The sequence below is a fragment of the Antechinus flavipes genome, chromosome 1, assembly GCF_016432865.1.
Source record: "Antechinus flavipes isolate AdamAnt ecotype Samford, QLD, Australia chromosome 1, AdamAnt_v2, whole genome shotgun sequence".
NCBI lineage: Eukaryota > Metazoa > Chordata > Mammalia > Dasyuromorphia > Dasyuridae > Antechinus > Antechinus flavipes.
The window spans coordinates 270610044-270627111 of NC_067398.1; the positions used below are offsets into that span (position 1 = coordinate 270610044).

At 35.5% G+C, this 17068-nt stretch overlaps 1 protein-coding gene across 1 annotated transcript in view; it reads left to right on the forward strand.

Annotated features, from left to right (window-relative positions):
• Positions 1-17068, forward strand: part of SNX30 (sorting nexin family member 30) — a 191131-nt gene that overhangs the window by 158171 nt on the left and 15892 nt on the right. The window contains exon 7 of the mRNA XM_051961344.1: positions 7181-7267. Within this exon, the coding sequence (XP_051817304.1) occupies positions 7181-7267 (87 nt within the window). The remainder of the gene's footprint in view (positions 1-7180; positions 7268-17068) is intronic.

The window sequence follows — 17068 nt, forward strand, 5'->3', positions numbered from 1 at the left end:
CTTAGTTCCATTTCTTTGCTACTATAAAAAAGAGCTGTTCTAAATGTTTTTGCACATATGGGTACTTTTTGTTTTTCTTTGATCTCTTTGGGGGTGTAGGCTAAAAAGTGGTATTATTGGGATCAAAGCATTTGCACAGTTGACTACCCTTGAGGGCATAGTTCCAAATTGCTTTTTGAAATGGCTGTACCATTTCAGAATTCCACCAACAGTACATTACTGTATCAGTATTCACCTAGCCCCTCCATTAGTTACCATTTTGTTTTTATTTATTTTTTGGCAAGAAGGGGGTGGGGTGTGTGTGTCAATTTTGCTAGGATGAAATGCAATTGTTTTAAATGTCATTTCTCTAATGTTAAGTGATTTGAAACAAAAATCAATTTCTTGATGATTCCCTTGATGTGTCTTTAGATAATTTTTTTTCCTTTATCAAACATTTCTTTTTATGATTTCAGAATCTCCTCCTTGAGAGGATTTCAGAAAATGATAGTCCATGGAATCCTAACTATTCTTATTCTTAACTATTTGAAATTTACTCTCCCAAAATCTAAAACGTATGTATGCCTGATACCTTCTCTGTCACAAGTATGATGTAGTTATTACTTTCTAGTTTTTTGTGGGTTCCATGATTTCTATCCTGCACCAATTTGTTTCTTTTTGTAAAGATTCATATCCAGAATAGAACGTTGGTTTTGTTTTGTTTTCTGACATACGATAGTTACTTAATAAATGTTTGGCTGAAGGATTATCAAGGCAAATTAGAGTCATATTAGTTATTCTGTTTCTGCTCAATTAGTGTCCCCCTAATTTGAAATACCCTAACTCTGCCATGTCTTACATCCATGCAAGATGTAGAATGCCTCCTAAATATCTCATCTGTTTCATCTTCCTTCCTAAGTAGTCTCAGGTACACTTTGATGACAGCATTGTTTTTGTTTCTACCTCCATGGATCCTCACTCAAATAAATGCCTTCTATACTTAACTCTCCAATACTTTTTGTCCTGAATTTTCTGGTATAAATAAATTTCCTTAAGATATAGGGTGTTCCAAAAGTTTAATGCAGCTTTTAATTCTTAAAACTCTATGACTTTTGGGATACTCTACACTAAAATTTGGAGGATAGTTTATATAATTTGAGTTCTCCACCCACCACTTCTCTCTCAACCTTTTTTTTTTTAATTAACCCATCATTTTCCTTTTGATTTAGATACTTTCAAAGCCATATATAATTTGTGGGTGTCATCCTCTCATAGTGAGATCTATGAGATCAGATTTGCCTCTTTATGGCCCTTTCTTTGATTCAGAGATTCCAAATAAAAGGGTATTAATTGGTTCTTTTCAGATATAAAAATACAGTTAGCTTTCTCTGGTTTATTCATTCTTCTTTAGGGAAAAAAAAATATGGCAAATAGGAAAAATCCAAAGCAGTTCCATTTTATAAGAAGAAAATGGATGTTTATTTTAATGGTTCAAAAAATTTTTTGATAAATTTTTTTTTTCATCACAGCCATTTCCAGTTGTGTCTGTCCCTTCTTCCCCAACTCCTCATGGGCCTTTTCTTTAGCCTTTTTTTTAAAGGAGAAACAACTAAGCAAAACCCTACTAACACAATGATTTATTTGACTGTTTATGCAACATTGAATAGTTTTGTAGTAAATATTTACTTGAGGCTGGCCTCCAACTTTTACCACTTAATACCTTTGTGTAAATAACATAATTCTAGCCTCTTGGTGAATATTGTTTACATTATAAAGGGAATTAGAGTTTTTTTGAACACTGGTATGTATGTTTGCCTTTCCCAAGGAAGTCCAGGTGGTAAGATATAAATGTGAATTGTGTTTTGATATAAAAAGAACCATATGTGTGCTTCTAGATGAGAAATGGGGGATAGGAATATGTGACAGAGATTGAGTATGAATGAATGAATAAAACATTTATTAAGCACTTACTGTATGCGAAGCACTGATGATACAAAAAGAAAAATTAGAAAGTATACACTCCAAAAGAATTCACCTCTCCCTCCATAACCAGCCTAAAAGACTATGCAACACTTCATACCTTTTACCCACTACTTTTTTATGATGAAGAAGGAAATGGTTCATCATTTGTGTTAAGAAACCTAGATTAGTCATCCATGTAATCAGATCTCACAGTTGTAAATATGTTCTCTTGTTTTACTTCTTCACTCTATTAAATGGCTCTTTCTTTTTTTATTTATTTTTTTATTTTCATAACATATGCAAGGATGATTTTTCAAAATTGACCCTTGAAAAATTTAGTGTTCTGATTTTTCCTCCCGTTCCCTCTATCCTCTCCCCTAGATGGCAAGTAATCCAATATATCTTAAACATGGTAAAAAAAAAAAAAAAATGTATATATATATATATTCCAATGTAGACAAACATATTTATAAAATTTGTCTTGCTCCACAAGAAAAATCAGATCAAAAAGGAAAAAAATGAGAAAGAAAATAAAATTCAAGAAAACCACAACAAAAAGAGTGAAAATGCTATGTTGTGATTCCCACAACCCTCTCTCTGAGTATAGATGGCTCTCTTCATCTCAAGATCATTGGAACTGGCCTCAATTATCTCTTTGTTGAAAAGAGTCACATCCATCAGAATTGATCATCATATAATATTGCTGTTGTCATGCTCAATGATCTCTTGTTTCTGCTCATTACACTTAGTCTCAGTTCATGTAAGTCTCTCCACCAGGCCTTTCTAAAATCACACTCCTGATCATTTCTTATAGAACAATAATATTCCATAACATTCATATACCACAATTTATTCAGCCATTCTCCAATTGATGGGCATCCATTCAATTTCCAGTTTCTAGCCACTACAAACAGGGCTGCCACAAACATTTTTGCACATGTGGGTCCCTTTCCATCCTTTAAGATCTCTTTGGGATATAGGTCCATTAGAAACACTGTTGGATCAAAGGGTATTCATAGTTTGATAACTCTTTAGGCATAATTCCAAATTGCTCTCCAGAATGGTTGAGTCAGTTCACAATTCTACCAACAATGTATTAGTGTCCCAGTTTTCCACATCCCCTCCAGCCTTCCTTATTGTCTTTTCCTGTCTAGATGGTCCTTTACACTTATTTTATGCTCATATTTATTGTTTTTTATGATGTAAAAACATTGTTATATTCATGTATCACAGTTTTTGACACTTCTTTTTACTGCCACAAACATTGTGATTTTGATGTATATTAGAGTTATCTATTTTAGACTTCTTTGGGATACATACCCATTGTGGGAGATCACTGGGTCAGAGGACATAGAACCTTGTAGGAACTTTTCTCACAGAATTCCACATTGTTTTCTAGCATGGTTGATCCAATTCACACAGGTCTATTCAAAGTATAGTAATGCTGAGGACATGACAAGTGCTTAATAAATGCTTATTCTTTGAGTATGCAATGATGATATTATCCTGATCCTCATCATTTCAATCATGTAGATCAGTGATAGTTTTTCTGTGATAGGAGGCAGCTCCCCACCATGAGAGTATAATTGGACAGATAGGCAAAAAGGCTGGTTTTTGTTTTTACTTTAGCTTTTTATAAACAATGTTTTGTTAAAGCTTTTAAAATGACAGGATAGAACAGGGAATTGAAATTCAGTTGTCCTCTGTGATTGATTGGGGGAAAAACCAGCTTACCATCAATTATTGATGATGACTCTATCCAAGATATACAGGGGACTCATGTGTATTCAAAACTGAAAGCCATTCCCAGTAGATAATTGGATAAATTACCCTATAGGCAAGAACAGTTGTAAACTATTAACAGCCAGATATTAATAGCCTTCATTAGCCATTAACTATGACTCAAGATCACTAATAGTAAGACAAATTTAAAGCAAAAGAGCTTTAAGGTTTCACCTCTACTCAACAGATATACAAAAATGACAAAAGAAGGTAATAGTTAATATTGGGGAAAAATGCATTATTGAACCTATCTATTGGTCCATTCATTCTGGAAAGAAATTTGAAACTATCCTAACAAACTGATTAAAATGTTTGTATTCTTTGACCTAGAGCAATAAAAGCAATTGACTCAGTATAAATAATATATATGCCAAGAAGGTCAAAGATAAAAAAAAAATTCCAGTGATATATATCAATTTCCTTAACAGTAAAACCAAAAGAATAATACCTGTCATATTCACTTCACAGAGTTGTTGTAATGATTAAATTACTTGGCAAAGTGCCTCAGCACTGGAGTTCCAGGGATCTGAAAACTGCTTTACTTATAACAAGGTGGTGGAGAGAAAATTCATACCCTAATTTGGAGAGAATATCTGATTTTGAATTCCTCCTCAGAAATTTGTTAACTCTCTGACTTTTCATCATTTACTTAGACTTTTTTGCAACCTCAGCTTCCTCATCTGTAAAATGTGTATAATAATAATTGTATTCTCCCTGCCACAAGATGAGGTCTCTGTACTTTCTCCATTGACAACCCATTTATTCTTCTGACTTATACTACTTTTTGCCTTCATGCAAATGCCTCAGGATGTGTTTGGGTTAGAACTTAAACTGGTCTTTTTGACTCCAAGGCTGATCTTAATCCATGCTTTCTCTTTATATCTTGGATATTAGATCTTCATTCAATCATTCAGTTCTATTCAACTCTAGCTGACCCCATGGACTTTGTTCATGGGATTTTCCTGGCAAAGATTAAACTAGAGTGTTTTTCCATTTCCTTCTCCGTTGTGTTCGTATTTTTACAAATGAGGAACTGAGGCAAGTAAGGTTAAATGACTTGCCCAAGGTCAAACATCTACTAAGTGTCTGAAGCTGGATTGGAGCTCAGATCTTCCTGTTTCCAGGCCCAGTGCTCTATCCACTGTAGTACTTTGCTATCAGACCTTTATTTTATTTATTTGAAACTGCTTCTCTCCAAAATTATTAATGATATCTTAGCTGTCAAATCCAATAGCCTTTCTCATTTTTCATTACCCTTGGCCTCCTCCTTGACTTCCTTGCAGTCTTTGATCTCTTTATCACTTCCTAATATCTTCTCTCTAGTCTTCGTGGGCCCACTAAAGGGACTATGTCAAGAATTATCAGTCTGCTTTTTTGAGGGGTGGGGGAGGGAAGATTTGGCCTTGGGACATTTAAAGTTTTTCGACCATTTAGCCTAATGAAGGACAACTTCCTAGTTATAAAGAGATGGTTGTCTGTGTTGATGAAGGGATTATCCTAACCATCATTGACTTGTGAAGTGTTGAATTGAGAGCTGTAAGGCCTTTGAAGCAGAGATCTACTGCTTTTTAATAGTTGTTTCTTTTCCCTATTTTCAGTCCCAGCAGTAATTTTTTGCTCTGTCTATATAACTAGAGATGGTTATGATAGATAGATAGATAGATAGATAGGTAGATAAGCGAGAAGAGGAATTTGCAAATTTAAAAATGCTGCATAAATGTGGGTAGTTGTTAACAAATCAACGAAATCTAGATGATATAATACAGTAGGGACTTACTTAGTGCTCTCTCTTTATACCTCTAGGTGCATGAGTGTGTATGAATATAAGGTTACAGGATTCCATTTGCTGGAGACAGCTGTTATCTAATTATCTCCAGGACAGCATTAATCCATTGGTCTCATCTTTCTTATTTAACCATAAATTTTTTCAAGACTGGATGCAAGCAATTTTCAGACTCCATATCCCACCCAAGCTAGTCCTTGATTGCTAAGTACCATTGCTGATACAACTTCTGCAACTTAATCTCACGGGGTGCTTAAAGTGCAAGACCAGGAGACCCTATTTTGCATCCCCTCTATCATCTCCAGAAAGCACCAATGATTGAAATTTACAAACGAGATACATTCTCAAATCTGAGAGTGTGAATCTTATCTTTGTTCTTGCTACTTGTACGATTTTATATTACCTGTCCAGGCCTGACTTTCCACATTCATAAATCAAAGATGTTGGATTAGATAATTTCCAAGGAACATTTAGGTTCTAAATCCTATGATTTTCTAACTTCCCAGTTTCTTACACTGTAATTCATGACTCTTTGTGCATTATAATTTGTTATCAGTAAATGTTTGATTTGCATACCCATTTTATATAACTATATACCTGAGGTCACATAAAAAATTTCTTGGCAAAAAGAGGTCACAAATGGAAAAGGTTACTAAAAATTACTAAAGGTTAGAAGGTCAGAAAGTTAGTAAAGATCAACCAGAGTATGTAGAACTTGAAAGCCCTTAAGGAAAAAATGAATATGTACCTATATTTAAAAGTCTAAAAATGTTTGGTTTTTATCTTACCTAAAGTGGCTGTAGAGTATACTTTTAGCTTTTAAAAGTTTTTTTTTTTTAACACACTTCAATATTTATGAAGAGGTATATAATGTTAGTAATTACCCATTACAAGGGCTGTCTCCATCATTTATGACATAACTTAACTTTTCCCATCCTTATAAAGAACCTGTCTTTGACATGTTTTCATCTCTTTAGAATCCTAGAGCAACTGTGCCCCAGAAGCCATTTTAGGACCTTTCATGTAAAGTCAGATACAACTGAAAAATGAAATGCAGATGATTTCTAGATCTGTAGATCCAATCCTAGTCTTTCTTCTGACCACAGTCCCATATCTCCAAATGGGATGGTATAAAGAGGGAACAAATAAACATTTATATAGCGCCTACTATGTGCTAGATACTATGTTAAGTACTTTATAAATATTATTTCATTTGATCCTCTTAATAACTAGTAGGTAAAAATATTATTCCCATTTTACAAATGAGGAAACCAAAGCAAATAAGAGTCAGAGAGCTAATAAGTATCTGAAGCTGGATTTGAATTCAGGTCTTCCTGATTCCAGTGTTCTATCTACCTTGCCACCTAGCTGCCCCAAATGTCATTTAAACAGTCAAATTAGAAATTTCAAACTGGATATCTCATGAGCATCTAAAACCCCTCCTCAGACCCCGAAGAATCACATAATATAACTTTGTATTTAGTCCCATGGCTAAGAAAATTAATTGACTTGTTTGGTGAAGAATTAGGATGTCCCTCAACCTTCCAAATGCTGAGATGACAATGACCACATTAATAGGGGACTAAAGAGAGAAGAGGATTTGTGTTGTGACCATTCCTTTTGTCCTTTAAAAAAAGTTGTCTTTTTTTTCTCTTCTATCCTTCTTCCCCCTAGAATGTATTAAAGAAGAGAGACCAAGTCCAAGGAGAATATGAAGCAAAATTGGAAGCTGTTGCTTTGAAAAAGGAAGAACGCCCCAAGGTAAGTTAGACCTGCTTGAGGAGGGTGTATTTTTCCAAACCCAGCAATTTTTAGTGCAGTTTGGAAATCCTTCTTCTACCTGTAGAAGAAGCTGCCTAGAAATGCCAAGAGGGTTACTCACAGCTGGATTTAGCCTCTAACTGCTCCTGATTGTTGCTACCCCCTCCCCACCCTTATCCACACTCTCAATGTCTCAACTCCTTCAGCCTTACTTTCAGCAAGTTCCTCCTCTGGCTTCTGCCTCTAGTCACTGAAGTAAGGTCATTTGTATTAGGCAGAGAAGGCAAGTTCAACTGAATGCCTGGATTGCTCCTCAGTCAAGAAAAACATCCTGCTTATTACATTTTGCTTTACAGAAGTGTTTGCAGAGGAATGCTTTACTTTTTTATAAAACATAGACAACTGGGTAGCCATCTATCTAAAAGAAACTGTCATCAGAAATTCATTCTTGTGCCTCAATTCTCATATATATATAGATTGTGTTGAATTTGCTTGCTATGTATATATGTATGTATATAAATAAAAACACACAATATGTGTATGTGTATATATATTTATGAATATATGTGAGTACAATACACATATACATAGATAGAAGGTGAGGCCGAGTATTCTAATGTGATTATTGAGTGCCTTGATAATAATGTTTGAGCACCCCCTGGTGTTGAATTTTTACATCACAATTCTTTTATCATTCCCATAGCAATCTCACTAAGTTTAAGCAGAATTGCATATGACCTGTGCTGTGGAATGATGGTGGATGAGGAAATATGTTTATTTTAAGTAAAGGGTTCCCAATCCTCAGCCAGGGAACTATTAAAAAGTTGATAATTATTTCAGCATAATTGGTTTCTTTAGTAATCCTATGAATTTAGTTTTATAAATTTTAAAACAACCTTAGAAGTAGTCCTTAGGCTTTACTAGGCTACTCTAGGGATCCAGAACATATAAAAAAAAGTTTTAAGAACCTCTGTTTTAAGGCATCAGCATTTTTCCCTGCTATGAGGTTACAAAGAAAACGAATATTGATTAGGATAATATAATCATGAATGCCACACTGATGGTACAGGTAACTTGATGCCATCCAATAACTCTTTGCTATTCCTATCAATTAACATTACCTGAGATTGTTTTTATAAGAATAAATGAAGCGTCATTAAAAAATCAATGTCAGTCAAAACCCAAGTCCCACACTATTTTTATGAGATAAGATGAGATGAAATGTCAATAAAACCCTCTTAATAACCTGTTTTTTATTTTTTTATTTTTTAATCTGAGAACCATCTAATTTAAATATAGCAGAGCTGTACTCTTCAGAGAAGCAAGTGTACAACTCCTGGCATGTTAGAAGTGTCTTCCCTTTTCTTAAACAGCTGATTTAAGTGCCTTGAAAACCCTCATGGTTACTGCTCTGCAGATTGTCAGTTATCAAATGGAACATTAAAAGCAAACATGTTTTATCACTCTTGTTTTAAAAAGAAAATAACCCTAAAATCAGAATTCTATAGTTTGTCTATTGTAATCAATCACCAGACATTTATTAAGTCCCAAGTCCCTGCTCTGTGTCAGGCACTATAAGTCTCTTCCCTCAAGAAGTTTATGAGGAGATGACATAGAAATTTATTAGTATAATATGGGGGAGGAGGAGAAGTACCTAGTTTCTGGGGAGTTCAGAAGGGATTTCATGAAGAAGGTGGTGGTTGAACTGAGTGTGAAAGGAAATCAGGGATTCCAAGAAGCAGAGGTAAAGAGGCTGCATTTCAAATAGGGGGAGGGGGATAGCCGGTACAAAGCACAGGGATGAGGATTGTGTGATGGGTGAAGAATAAAAGTAGGCCATTTTGGCTAGACTATGAAATGTATGAGAGGGAAATAACATACAAAAGTACCGAGGAAGTCTTCCTGTTAAATGCCAACCAGAAGAATTTCTATTTGTTCTTATTGAGGAAAAGCTGGAATTTTATTTTATTCCATTTTTGAGAAGTAGAAGGATATGCTCATGTACAGGTTGGTTTTTTTTGTTTGTTTGTTTGTTTTGGTTTTAAGAAAAATCACTTTGGTGGTTGAGTGAAGGATAGTTGTAGCTGGCAGAGATGTGAGTTAGGCTGAATAGGAGATACTTGCAATAAATGGTTCGGATAAGGTGATGAGAGCTTAAATAAACTAAAATTATGGCTGTGTGAGTAGTGAGAAGGAGATGCATGCAAGAGGTATTGTAAACATAGGAAACAACAAGGTTTAGCAACTAGTCTGATACATAGAGTGAGAGTAAGCAGTTGTAATTTTTTGGACATGGAGTTTTAGATGCTCATGGGATGTCCAGTTTGAAATGTCCAGTATGATTGCCCAAATGACAGTTGCGACAGCCAGGTAGAATGGTAGATAGAGCCCTGGAGTCAGGTTAAGTTTAAATCTAATGTCAGACACTTACTAGCCCTTTTAATCTTGGGTAAATCACTTAAGTTCTATTTGCTTCAGTTTCCTCATAAATAAAATGGGGATTGATGATAATATCACCTACTTCCCAGGGTTGTTATGAGGATCAAATAAATTAATATTTGTAACGTGCTTAGCACAATATATAACACATAATAGGTGCCTTTCCCCTTTCTGCCCTCCCAATTGGTGACATGGGACTGATGTTCAGAAGAGAGAGTAAGACTAAATATACAGATCTGGGAATAATCTGCATTTCAGTCATATTTTAGTAACATCTGACTTTTCATAACCTTATTTAGGGTTTTCTTATCAGATGCTGGAGTAGTTTACCTTTTCCTTCTCCAACTCTTTTGACAGATGAGGAAACTGAAGCAAATGAAATTAAGTAACATGCTCAGGCTCACACAGCTAGTAAATGTCTGGGCCAAATTTAAACCCAGGAAGATGTCATCCTGATTCTAGTCCTGGCACTCTACCTACTACACGAGCTAGCTGCCCCTGAACCATCTGTATAAAGATAATAATTGAACCCATGGGAATTCATGAGGTCACTTATGTGAGATAGATAAAAGAGAACAGTGTGACAAAAATCTATGAAAGAGACAATGTCCAGGAATAGAGGATGAAAAGATGTCAAGAACTGTTTAGAGATCAAAAAAGATAAGATTGAAATGAGCCATTAGATATGGCCATCCAGATGTCATTGGTAACTTTCAGCAGAGTAGTTTCAGTTTAGTGAAGTGATCAGATGCCAGATTGCTAAATTTTTTAAAAGACTGAGGACAAGGGAAGTGGAAGTATGGAAGGAAGTATGGAGGAAAAATCGTATTTGTGAATAATTTTGCAGAGAATGGAGGAGTGGAAGGGATTTGGATTTGTTGTTGTTGTGATTTATTTGTTTTTAATGGTGAAAAGACAAGCATTTTTTTATAGATAACAGGTAAGATTTTAAATTTAGAAAACAAAAGGAGATACATAAAGGTATAACCTTGAAGAAAAGGGCCTCCTTTCCATCAGAAACTGGAACAAAAGAGGATATAGTAGGGGATGATGTCTCAAGATTGCAAAATGAAAAGAGGAAATGAAGGAACTCAACATAAATACTCTTCATAAAGTATGAGGTCAGGATCTCAGCTAAGGGAATAGAGGGAAGGTTGTGTGGGAGACAAGTGAAGATAAAAGTTTAGAAGAACTATTGAGGTGACTAGGTTAGAGAGTCATTTAAAGATTCCCTTGCTGCAGTGAGGATCCAGTTGAGATAATTAACATAAATTTGTAGCATAACCATTCAGCTTGGTTGTATGACTTCCTCCATTTTCACTCAACAGTAAAAATGAAGTAATGATCTAGGGTGAGGCGTAATAATAACTATAACTAGCATCTATATAGTGTTTACTATATATGTCAGACTAAATACTTGACAAATGTTATCTCATATTCTCTCCCCCCCTTCCCCCTTCTCCCTCTTTCCCTTCCCCTTTCTCCCTCTCTCCCTTCCCCTTTTTGTTGAAAAAGAAAATATAAGCAGTGTCAAAGCTACCAAGTTTTTCCTCAGACTGGAAAAGGAAAATGAAATCCTCAGCTGCTATGTAGATGCCCTTTGTGAAAATGAACATCTGCCTAATTCTCCTGTCATCTAGAATTTATACTGTATAATGGGAATTAGTAATCAGCTTTTGTCGGTGGTATGACTTTCATGTACCTATAGTTGCATTTCAGTACAAAGTGTGCTCATGAGCTCTTGAAATGCATGAAAAGTTTTTTTTATAAAGTGTTCTTATTTTCATTTTAGACCATAGGGATGTAAAACACTTAAAAAAAAAAAAAAGCCAACCCATATATAATTGAAATTATTTCTCTTCAGGCTAATTGGAATTGCTTAGCTAGTTTTCCTAGTTTGAATTATCTGATGAGATTAAAGAAATTGTAAGTCAAATTAAAGTCAAACTCCTCTTGATTTCTTCTGCCTATTCTCTAATATTGAGGTTAAGTAGCCCAGATTTTTGAGACATGTAGTAAAGCTTTTTTGAACTAAGGGTTAATCTGAACTTCCCCTTTCAGTCTTGTGCAGTGGATACTTTTCCTTTTTTGGTCTGAGGAAAGGGACCAAAAAAGAAAAAATGAGGAAGACTAATTAATTTCTTCTAGATAATAGAAATGAGCATTGGTCAGATTGGGTTTGCAGCCTGAAAGAGACTTTCTGGGTTGGGAATAGGAGAGGGGGTGAAAAGGACATATGAACCTTTCTCAAATATTTTAAGTGTTAAAGCAAGAGACATTTGATTAGTTTCACTACTCCTACAACAGAATTCAGATCACTGAATAGGAATTAGGGAGAGGTACATTTCAGAGACAAATTTCCAAATAAGGGGTTTTTCATCAAGCATTTATGAATAGATTTTAGGGGATCTTGAACTTGAATGGGGGAAAATGTTTTTATTTTCACTAAGTTCTTTCTGAAGTTTAGTATTTCCCTTATGAATTCTTTAAAAATATTCTGAGAAGAGATACATAGACTTCACCAGACTGCCAGAGTTGGTCCCTGATCCACCCTCCCCTCCCCAAAAAAGTCAAGAACTCCTGAAGTATAGAAGTAAGTGTTAGAAAGTCTATCTATCCAAAAATAGAATAGTGAAATAGTGAACACCCCATCCCTGGGGAGGCTAGTTGTCTATTAATTTATCAGATATGCTGTAAAAGGGAAGTTTGGTCAGGTACAAGTTGAAATAGATGACATCTGAAGTACTTTCCAATTCTAATATGCTGTTGGATCATGACAGCAACAAATCCCTTCTCCAATACTGGCAAGGAAAACTTAATGTGTAGGTAAGAGGCCATTAATAATAATAATCAAAGAATAGCTTATATTTTCATCAAGTTCTGATATGAAAACTTGAATATATTAGAAACAAATGCCCTTGAAATGCCATATTAAGGAGAGGGAGAAGGAAATCTATAAAATGAACACAGATTTAATGAATTGCTTCCATGCAAAGCTGTATGCTAAGTACTGCACATCTTTGGAAGGTGGGGTTTCTTAGGTGGGGAAATTGGAGTAAACAGGGTAAATGACTTGCTCAGCATCACACAGCTAGTCAGTGTCTAAGGTCAGATTTGAACTCAGGTGTTCAGGGTTCTATCCAAGCTGCCTCCTTGATTTATTTACCTTCGTGTCTGAACTTCCATAAACTAATGAAGCATATGTAGCAAAATGTTTATTTTGATCAGAATCAGGAAGGAAATAGATGTTCACAGGCAAAAGAGAAGGTTCTTAAGTAGAGGAAAGGGGATGATCAGATTATAGAGTTAGAACTAGGAAAATTAGCATTACACTAAAAGTGATAATCAGGTCTTTGTTGAGTTAGGAATAATGGAACAAGGATAACAAGATTGGTATGAGGGCTGTTATAACAGCCCATGAGGGACTGGGGACTGGGGGAAAGGAAGTTTGAAGTATGACACTAAGAATTTGATTTATTTCTGATATTTCTTAACTCTTAGGGTATTCTGATTCCAAGGAACTTGTCTTCTTTGTGGTCACAGTATGATCACATAAGTATACTTAAATGATCACCAACTTTACAGTCAAAGAACCAGAGAATACATTCTGTGCTGATGACATTGGAGCTCCTGTGTTCCGTGTGTTCAGCAAGGTTGATATGGTATGATAGCCATCTCAAGGAGAAATGGTAGTTGAGTACTCCTTTTATTCCCATTTATCCACAGAGGAAAACAGGAAAGGCAACTGGGACAATAAAGTCAAAAAGTGAGTGAGAGATTATTTCTTGCAAGGAACTTTATGTACTTTACATATTTCAGAGCTGAGTTCCACTTTGCATAGGCCAGTACCTTCTTCCCATCTCTCATCCCTGTGATGGTAGATCAGTCTAAATGACATGGTCAGATTCAGTCTATATACCTGGCACTTCTCAGGCTTTCAGGGCTTCATGAAAGATTATGAGGTTTATTAGGATTGAAGATAATTGGTTATAAATTTGTTCAGTCCTCCTTTTTTGGGCATAATTCCTTTGCTTGGAATTTTATTTATATACGTATAAAAGTGTTAATACCCTTTTTACCTTGGGTGCTGGAACAATGATTGGGTTCTTCAGAATGTTAAATTCATTATGATGGGCTATTAAGCAAAATCACTGTTATTTATTTGAACCAGATCTGTTGATTTTATTGGCATAGTAGATTTCCAATAAAGACCTCCCTCTGCTAATGAAAATCAGCATATAGTGTTATCTGAGGGGGATCTAAAATTTTAGGTGACTTTCCAGCATCACACACTTTTATTTTTACATTTACTAGATTTCCCCATATCCTACCACCTTCCTTTCTTTTTCTTTTTCTTTTTCTTTTTTTTTGCTAGGCAATTTGGGAAGGGGGGGGGGGTGTTAAGTGGCTTGCCCAGAGTCACATAGCCAGGAAATGTTATGTGTCTGAACTGGATTTGAACTCAGCTCCGCCTGACATCAAGACCGGTGCTTTATCCACTGTACCATCTAGCTGCCCCATACCACCTCCCTTTCATAGAGATCCATCACTTAAAAGAACAACAAACTTAAAAAGAGGTTAATTTTTAGCATAATTAATGAGTACATAAAAGAAAATCTGATGTTATATACAATGTTTCCCATTCACGGACCCTGACTTTAGCAAAGTAGAAGTGCAGCGATGAGCGTGTGGTGTTTTCTATCTCTTCTCTGGGGCATTGACCCTCCTAACTTCATGTCTAACATTTCATTTGCTTTTTATTGTGAACTTAGCAATCATCCACAAATGTATCATTTTAGAAAGAAGTGCAAGAAGGAGATTTTTTTTAAACTGTGAGTTTCAGTTTAACCTTTTATCCTCTCCTACTGTATTGCTTCTACATCCAATAACCTACATAATTTGCCCCACTCCAACCTTCCCAGTCTTATTTCATTCTGTGTCCCATATTTACTGGACTATTGTGACTCCTAAATTAGGTTTGAATTTTTCCAACTTTGTGTTTTTGCTCACACTATTCCCTCTATCTTTCACTACCAGAACTCAGTGACCTGCCCACAGTTGTCACGTGTGTGTGTGTGTGTGTGTGTGTGTGTGTGTGTTTATGACAGTACTAAATCTGGGTCTGAGTCAGGTTCTGTGAGTACTATGACTTGCCACCCTTCTGAGATCTGAGATGCCTTCAGCTATTTCCTAGGTGTGTTGACTGGCAAATCACTTCTGAGTTTCTGTATCTTGGCCATGATGATCAAATGACATAATGTATGTAAAAAACTTTGCAAAACATAATATACATAGGTGAGTTATTGTTGTTACAGTTATTACTATCAACCTCCTCTTCCTTCTTTGACACAATAGCTGTGTGATACTGGGCAAGTTACTTAACTCCTCTGAACTTCAAATTCCTCAACGAGGAGATCCAGCTCTAAGGAAAGTCCCTTTCAGACCTACATCTGTGATTTTGTGATCCTACTGAATGCCTCATCCCCAACTAATCTGTGGCAAAATTTCAAATGTTCCCCCAATGCCTGGCACTGAAATTAGGTATTAATAAAACAAGTCCTGAAGAATGTGGATTTGGTAACTAGGAGACTGGAAAATGACAAATAACTTGATGGTTCTGGGGAATATTTGGGCATCATCCTCATCATAGCTAGCATTTATATAGTGTGATGCACTGTGCTAAGCATTTTACAAACATTATTTCATTTTGTTCCTATAACAACCCTGAAAAATAGATATTATTATTTTTATTAAGTCGGTTGAGTTATCTTTGTGACCCTATTTCAGGTTTTCTTGGCAAAGATATTTGAACAGTTTGCTATTTCCTTGTCCAGCTCATTTTAAAGATCAGGAAATTGGAGTAAACAGGGTAAATGACTTGCTCAGCATCACACAGCTAGTCAGTGTCTAAGGTCAGATTTGAACTCAGGTGTTAAAGGTTCTATCTGAGCTGCCTCCTTGACTTATTTACCTTTGTGTCTGAACTTCCATGAACAATGAGGTCTAATGAACCATTCATCTGATAAAGAAAAGTTGAGTATCAGCCTCAAAAACCAACTTTGTCATTGAGTAATTCCTTCTAATTATGTTAGAAGCAAAGTCAGTAAAGTAAAGAGGTTTGTCAAATTTTAGGAAGTCAAATTCTCTTACAAAGAAATGACTTCCAAAAAAACTAGTGGGGCAGTTAAAATGAGGAATTTAATTAAACTGCTATTTTTTAAAATAGCTTTTTAATTTATAACTAATTCTGGTTCTTTGTAGGAGCTCTTGCCATAGAAATTCCCTATATCAATACAGATGAATGAATTAATCAAAAAGTGTTTATTATGCACTTAAATTGTGTGCTGTGCATGGTTTGAAGTCCTAAAAATATAAATAGAAAAAGTAAGATAATCCCTGCTCTCAAGGAGCTTACACTTTAATTAGAGGAGAGAGGACCTCAAAGAAGGAGCTGAAGTGTGGTAGAAACTCCAGAAAGTCCTAAAGGGGCAATAGCAAGACTAATAGCAAGTCTCAGGGTGCTTAGGCTTCCCCCATATATCAGATGGCACATGGAAAGGCCTGGAAGACAGTGGCAGGAAAGATGGGAAAGAGAGAGACTGACTATAATAAATGCTTGTCAGAATAATAAAGGTAGGGGAAGTATTGAGTTTTGCATGCCTGTGTAGCACAGCACTTAGCATTTTGTGACATTGAAATGAGAGCAGTCCTGGGGTCAGGAAGATTCATCTTCCTGAATTCAAATCTGGACCAAGTACTGACTAGCTGGACAAGTTGCTTAGCATTCTTTGCCCCATTTTCCTCATCTGTAAAATAAGCTGGAGAAGGAAAAGACAAACTACTCCAACATCTTTGCCAAGAAAACTCCAAATAGGGTCACTATTGAAACTACTGAACAACAAAGTAGTGAAATAACCCAACTTCCTCACTCAAATGGGAATTTCTAAAATAAGTGTAAGAGTCTTACTGGTCAGTCCTAAGTACAAAAACTTTAATAAAAGGAACTAATAGTAATTTTCAGCAGCCCTGGAGTATTTCTTCCTGTTTTTAAGGTTGGCAAATCTGATGGTGGGCTGAGAAAACGTGTCAGTTACATTTTTCTGATAGGGTTCAGCTCATCATTAAATTATTATTACTTTCAGATTTTACTTTCTGAAAAGTGTATCATTAAGTGACTTACCTAGTAGAAGTATAACAAGGAATAAAGAAAAGATTTAACTGTGATATCTTTAAGTAGGACTTTATTACTTTGAGCCTTTTAAAAATGTATGAGCCAAAGAGTCTCAATGACAAGAGAAATAAGTTGTCATAGGTAATCTTAACGTGTGTGTGTGTGTGTGTGTGTGTGAGTGTGTGTGTTAT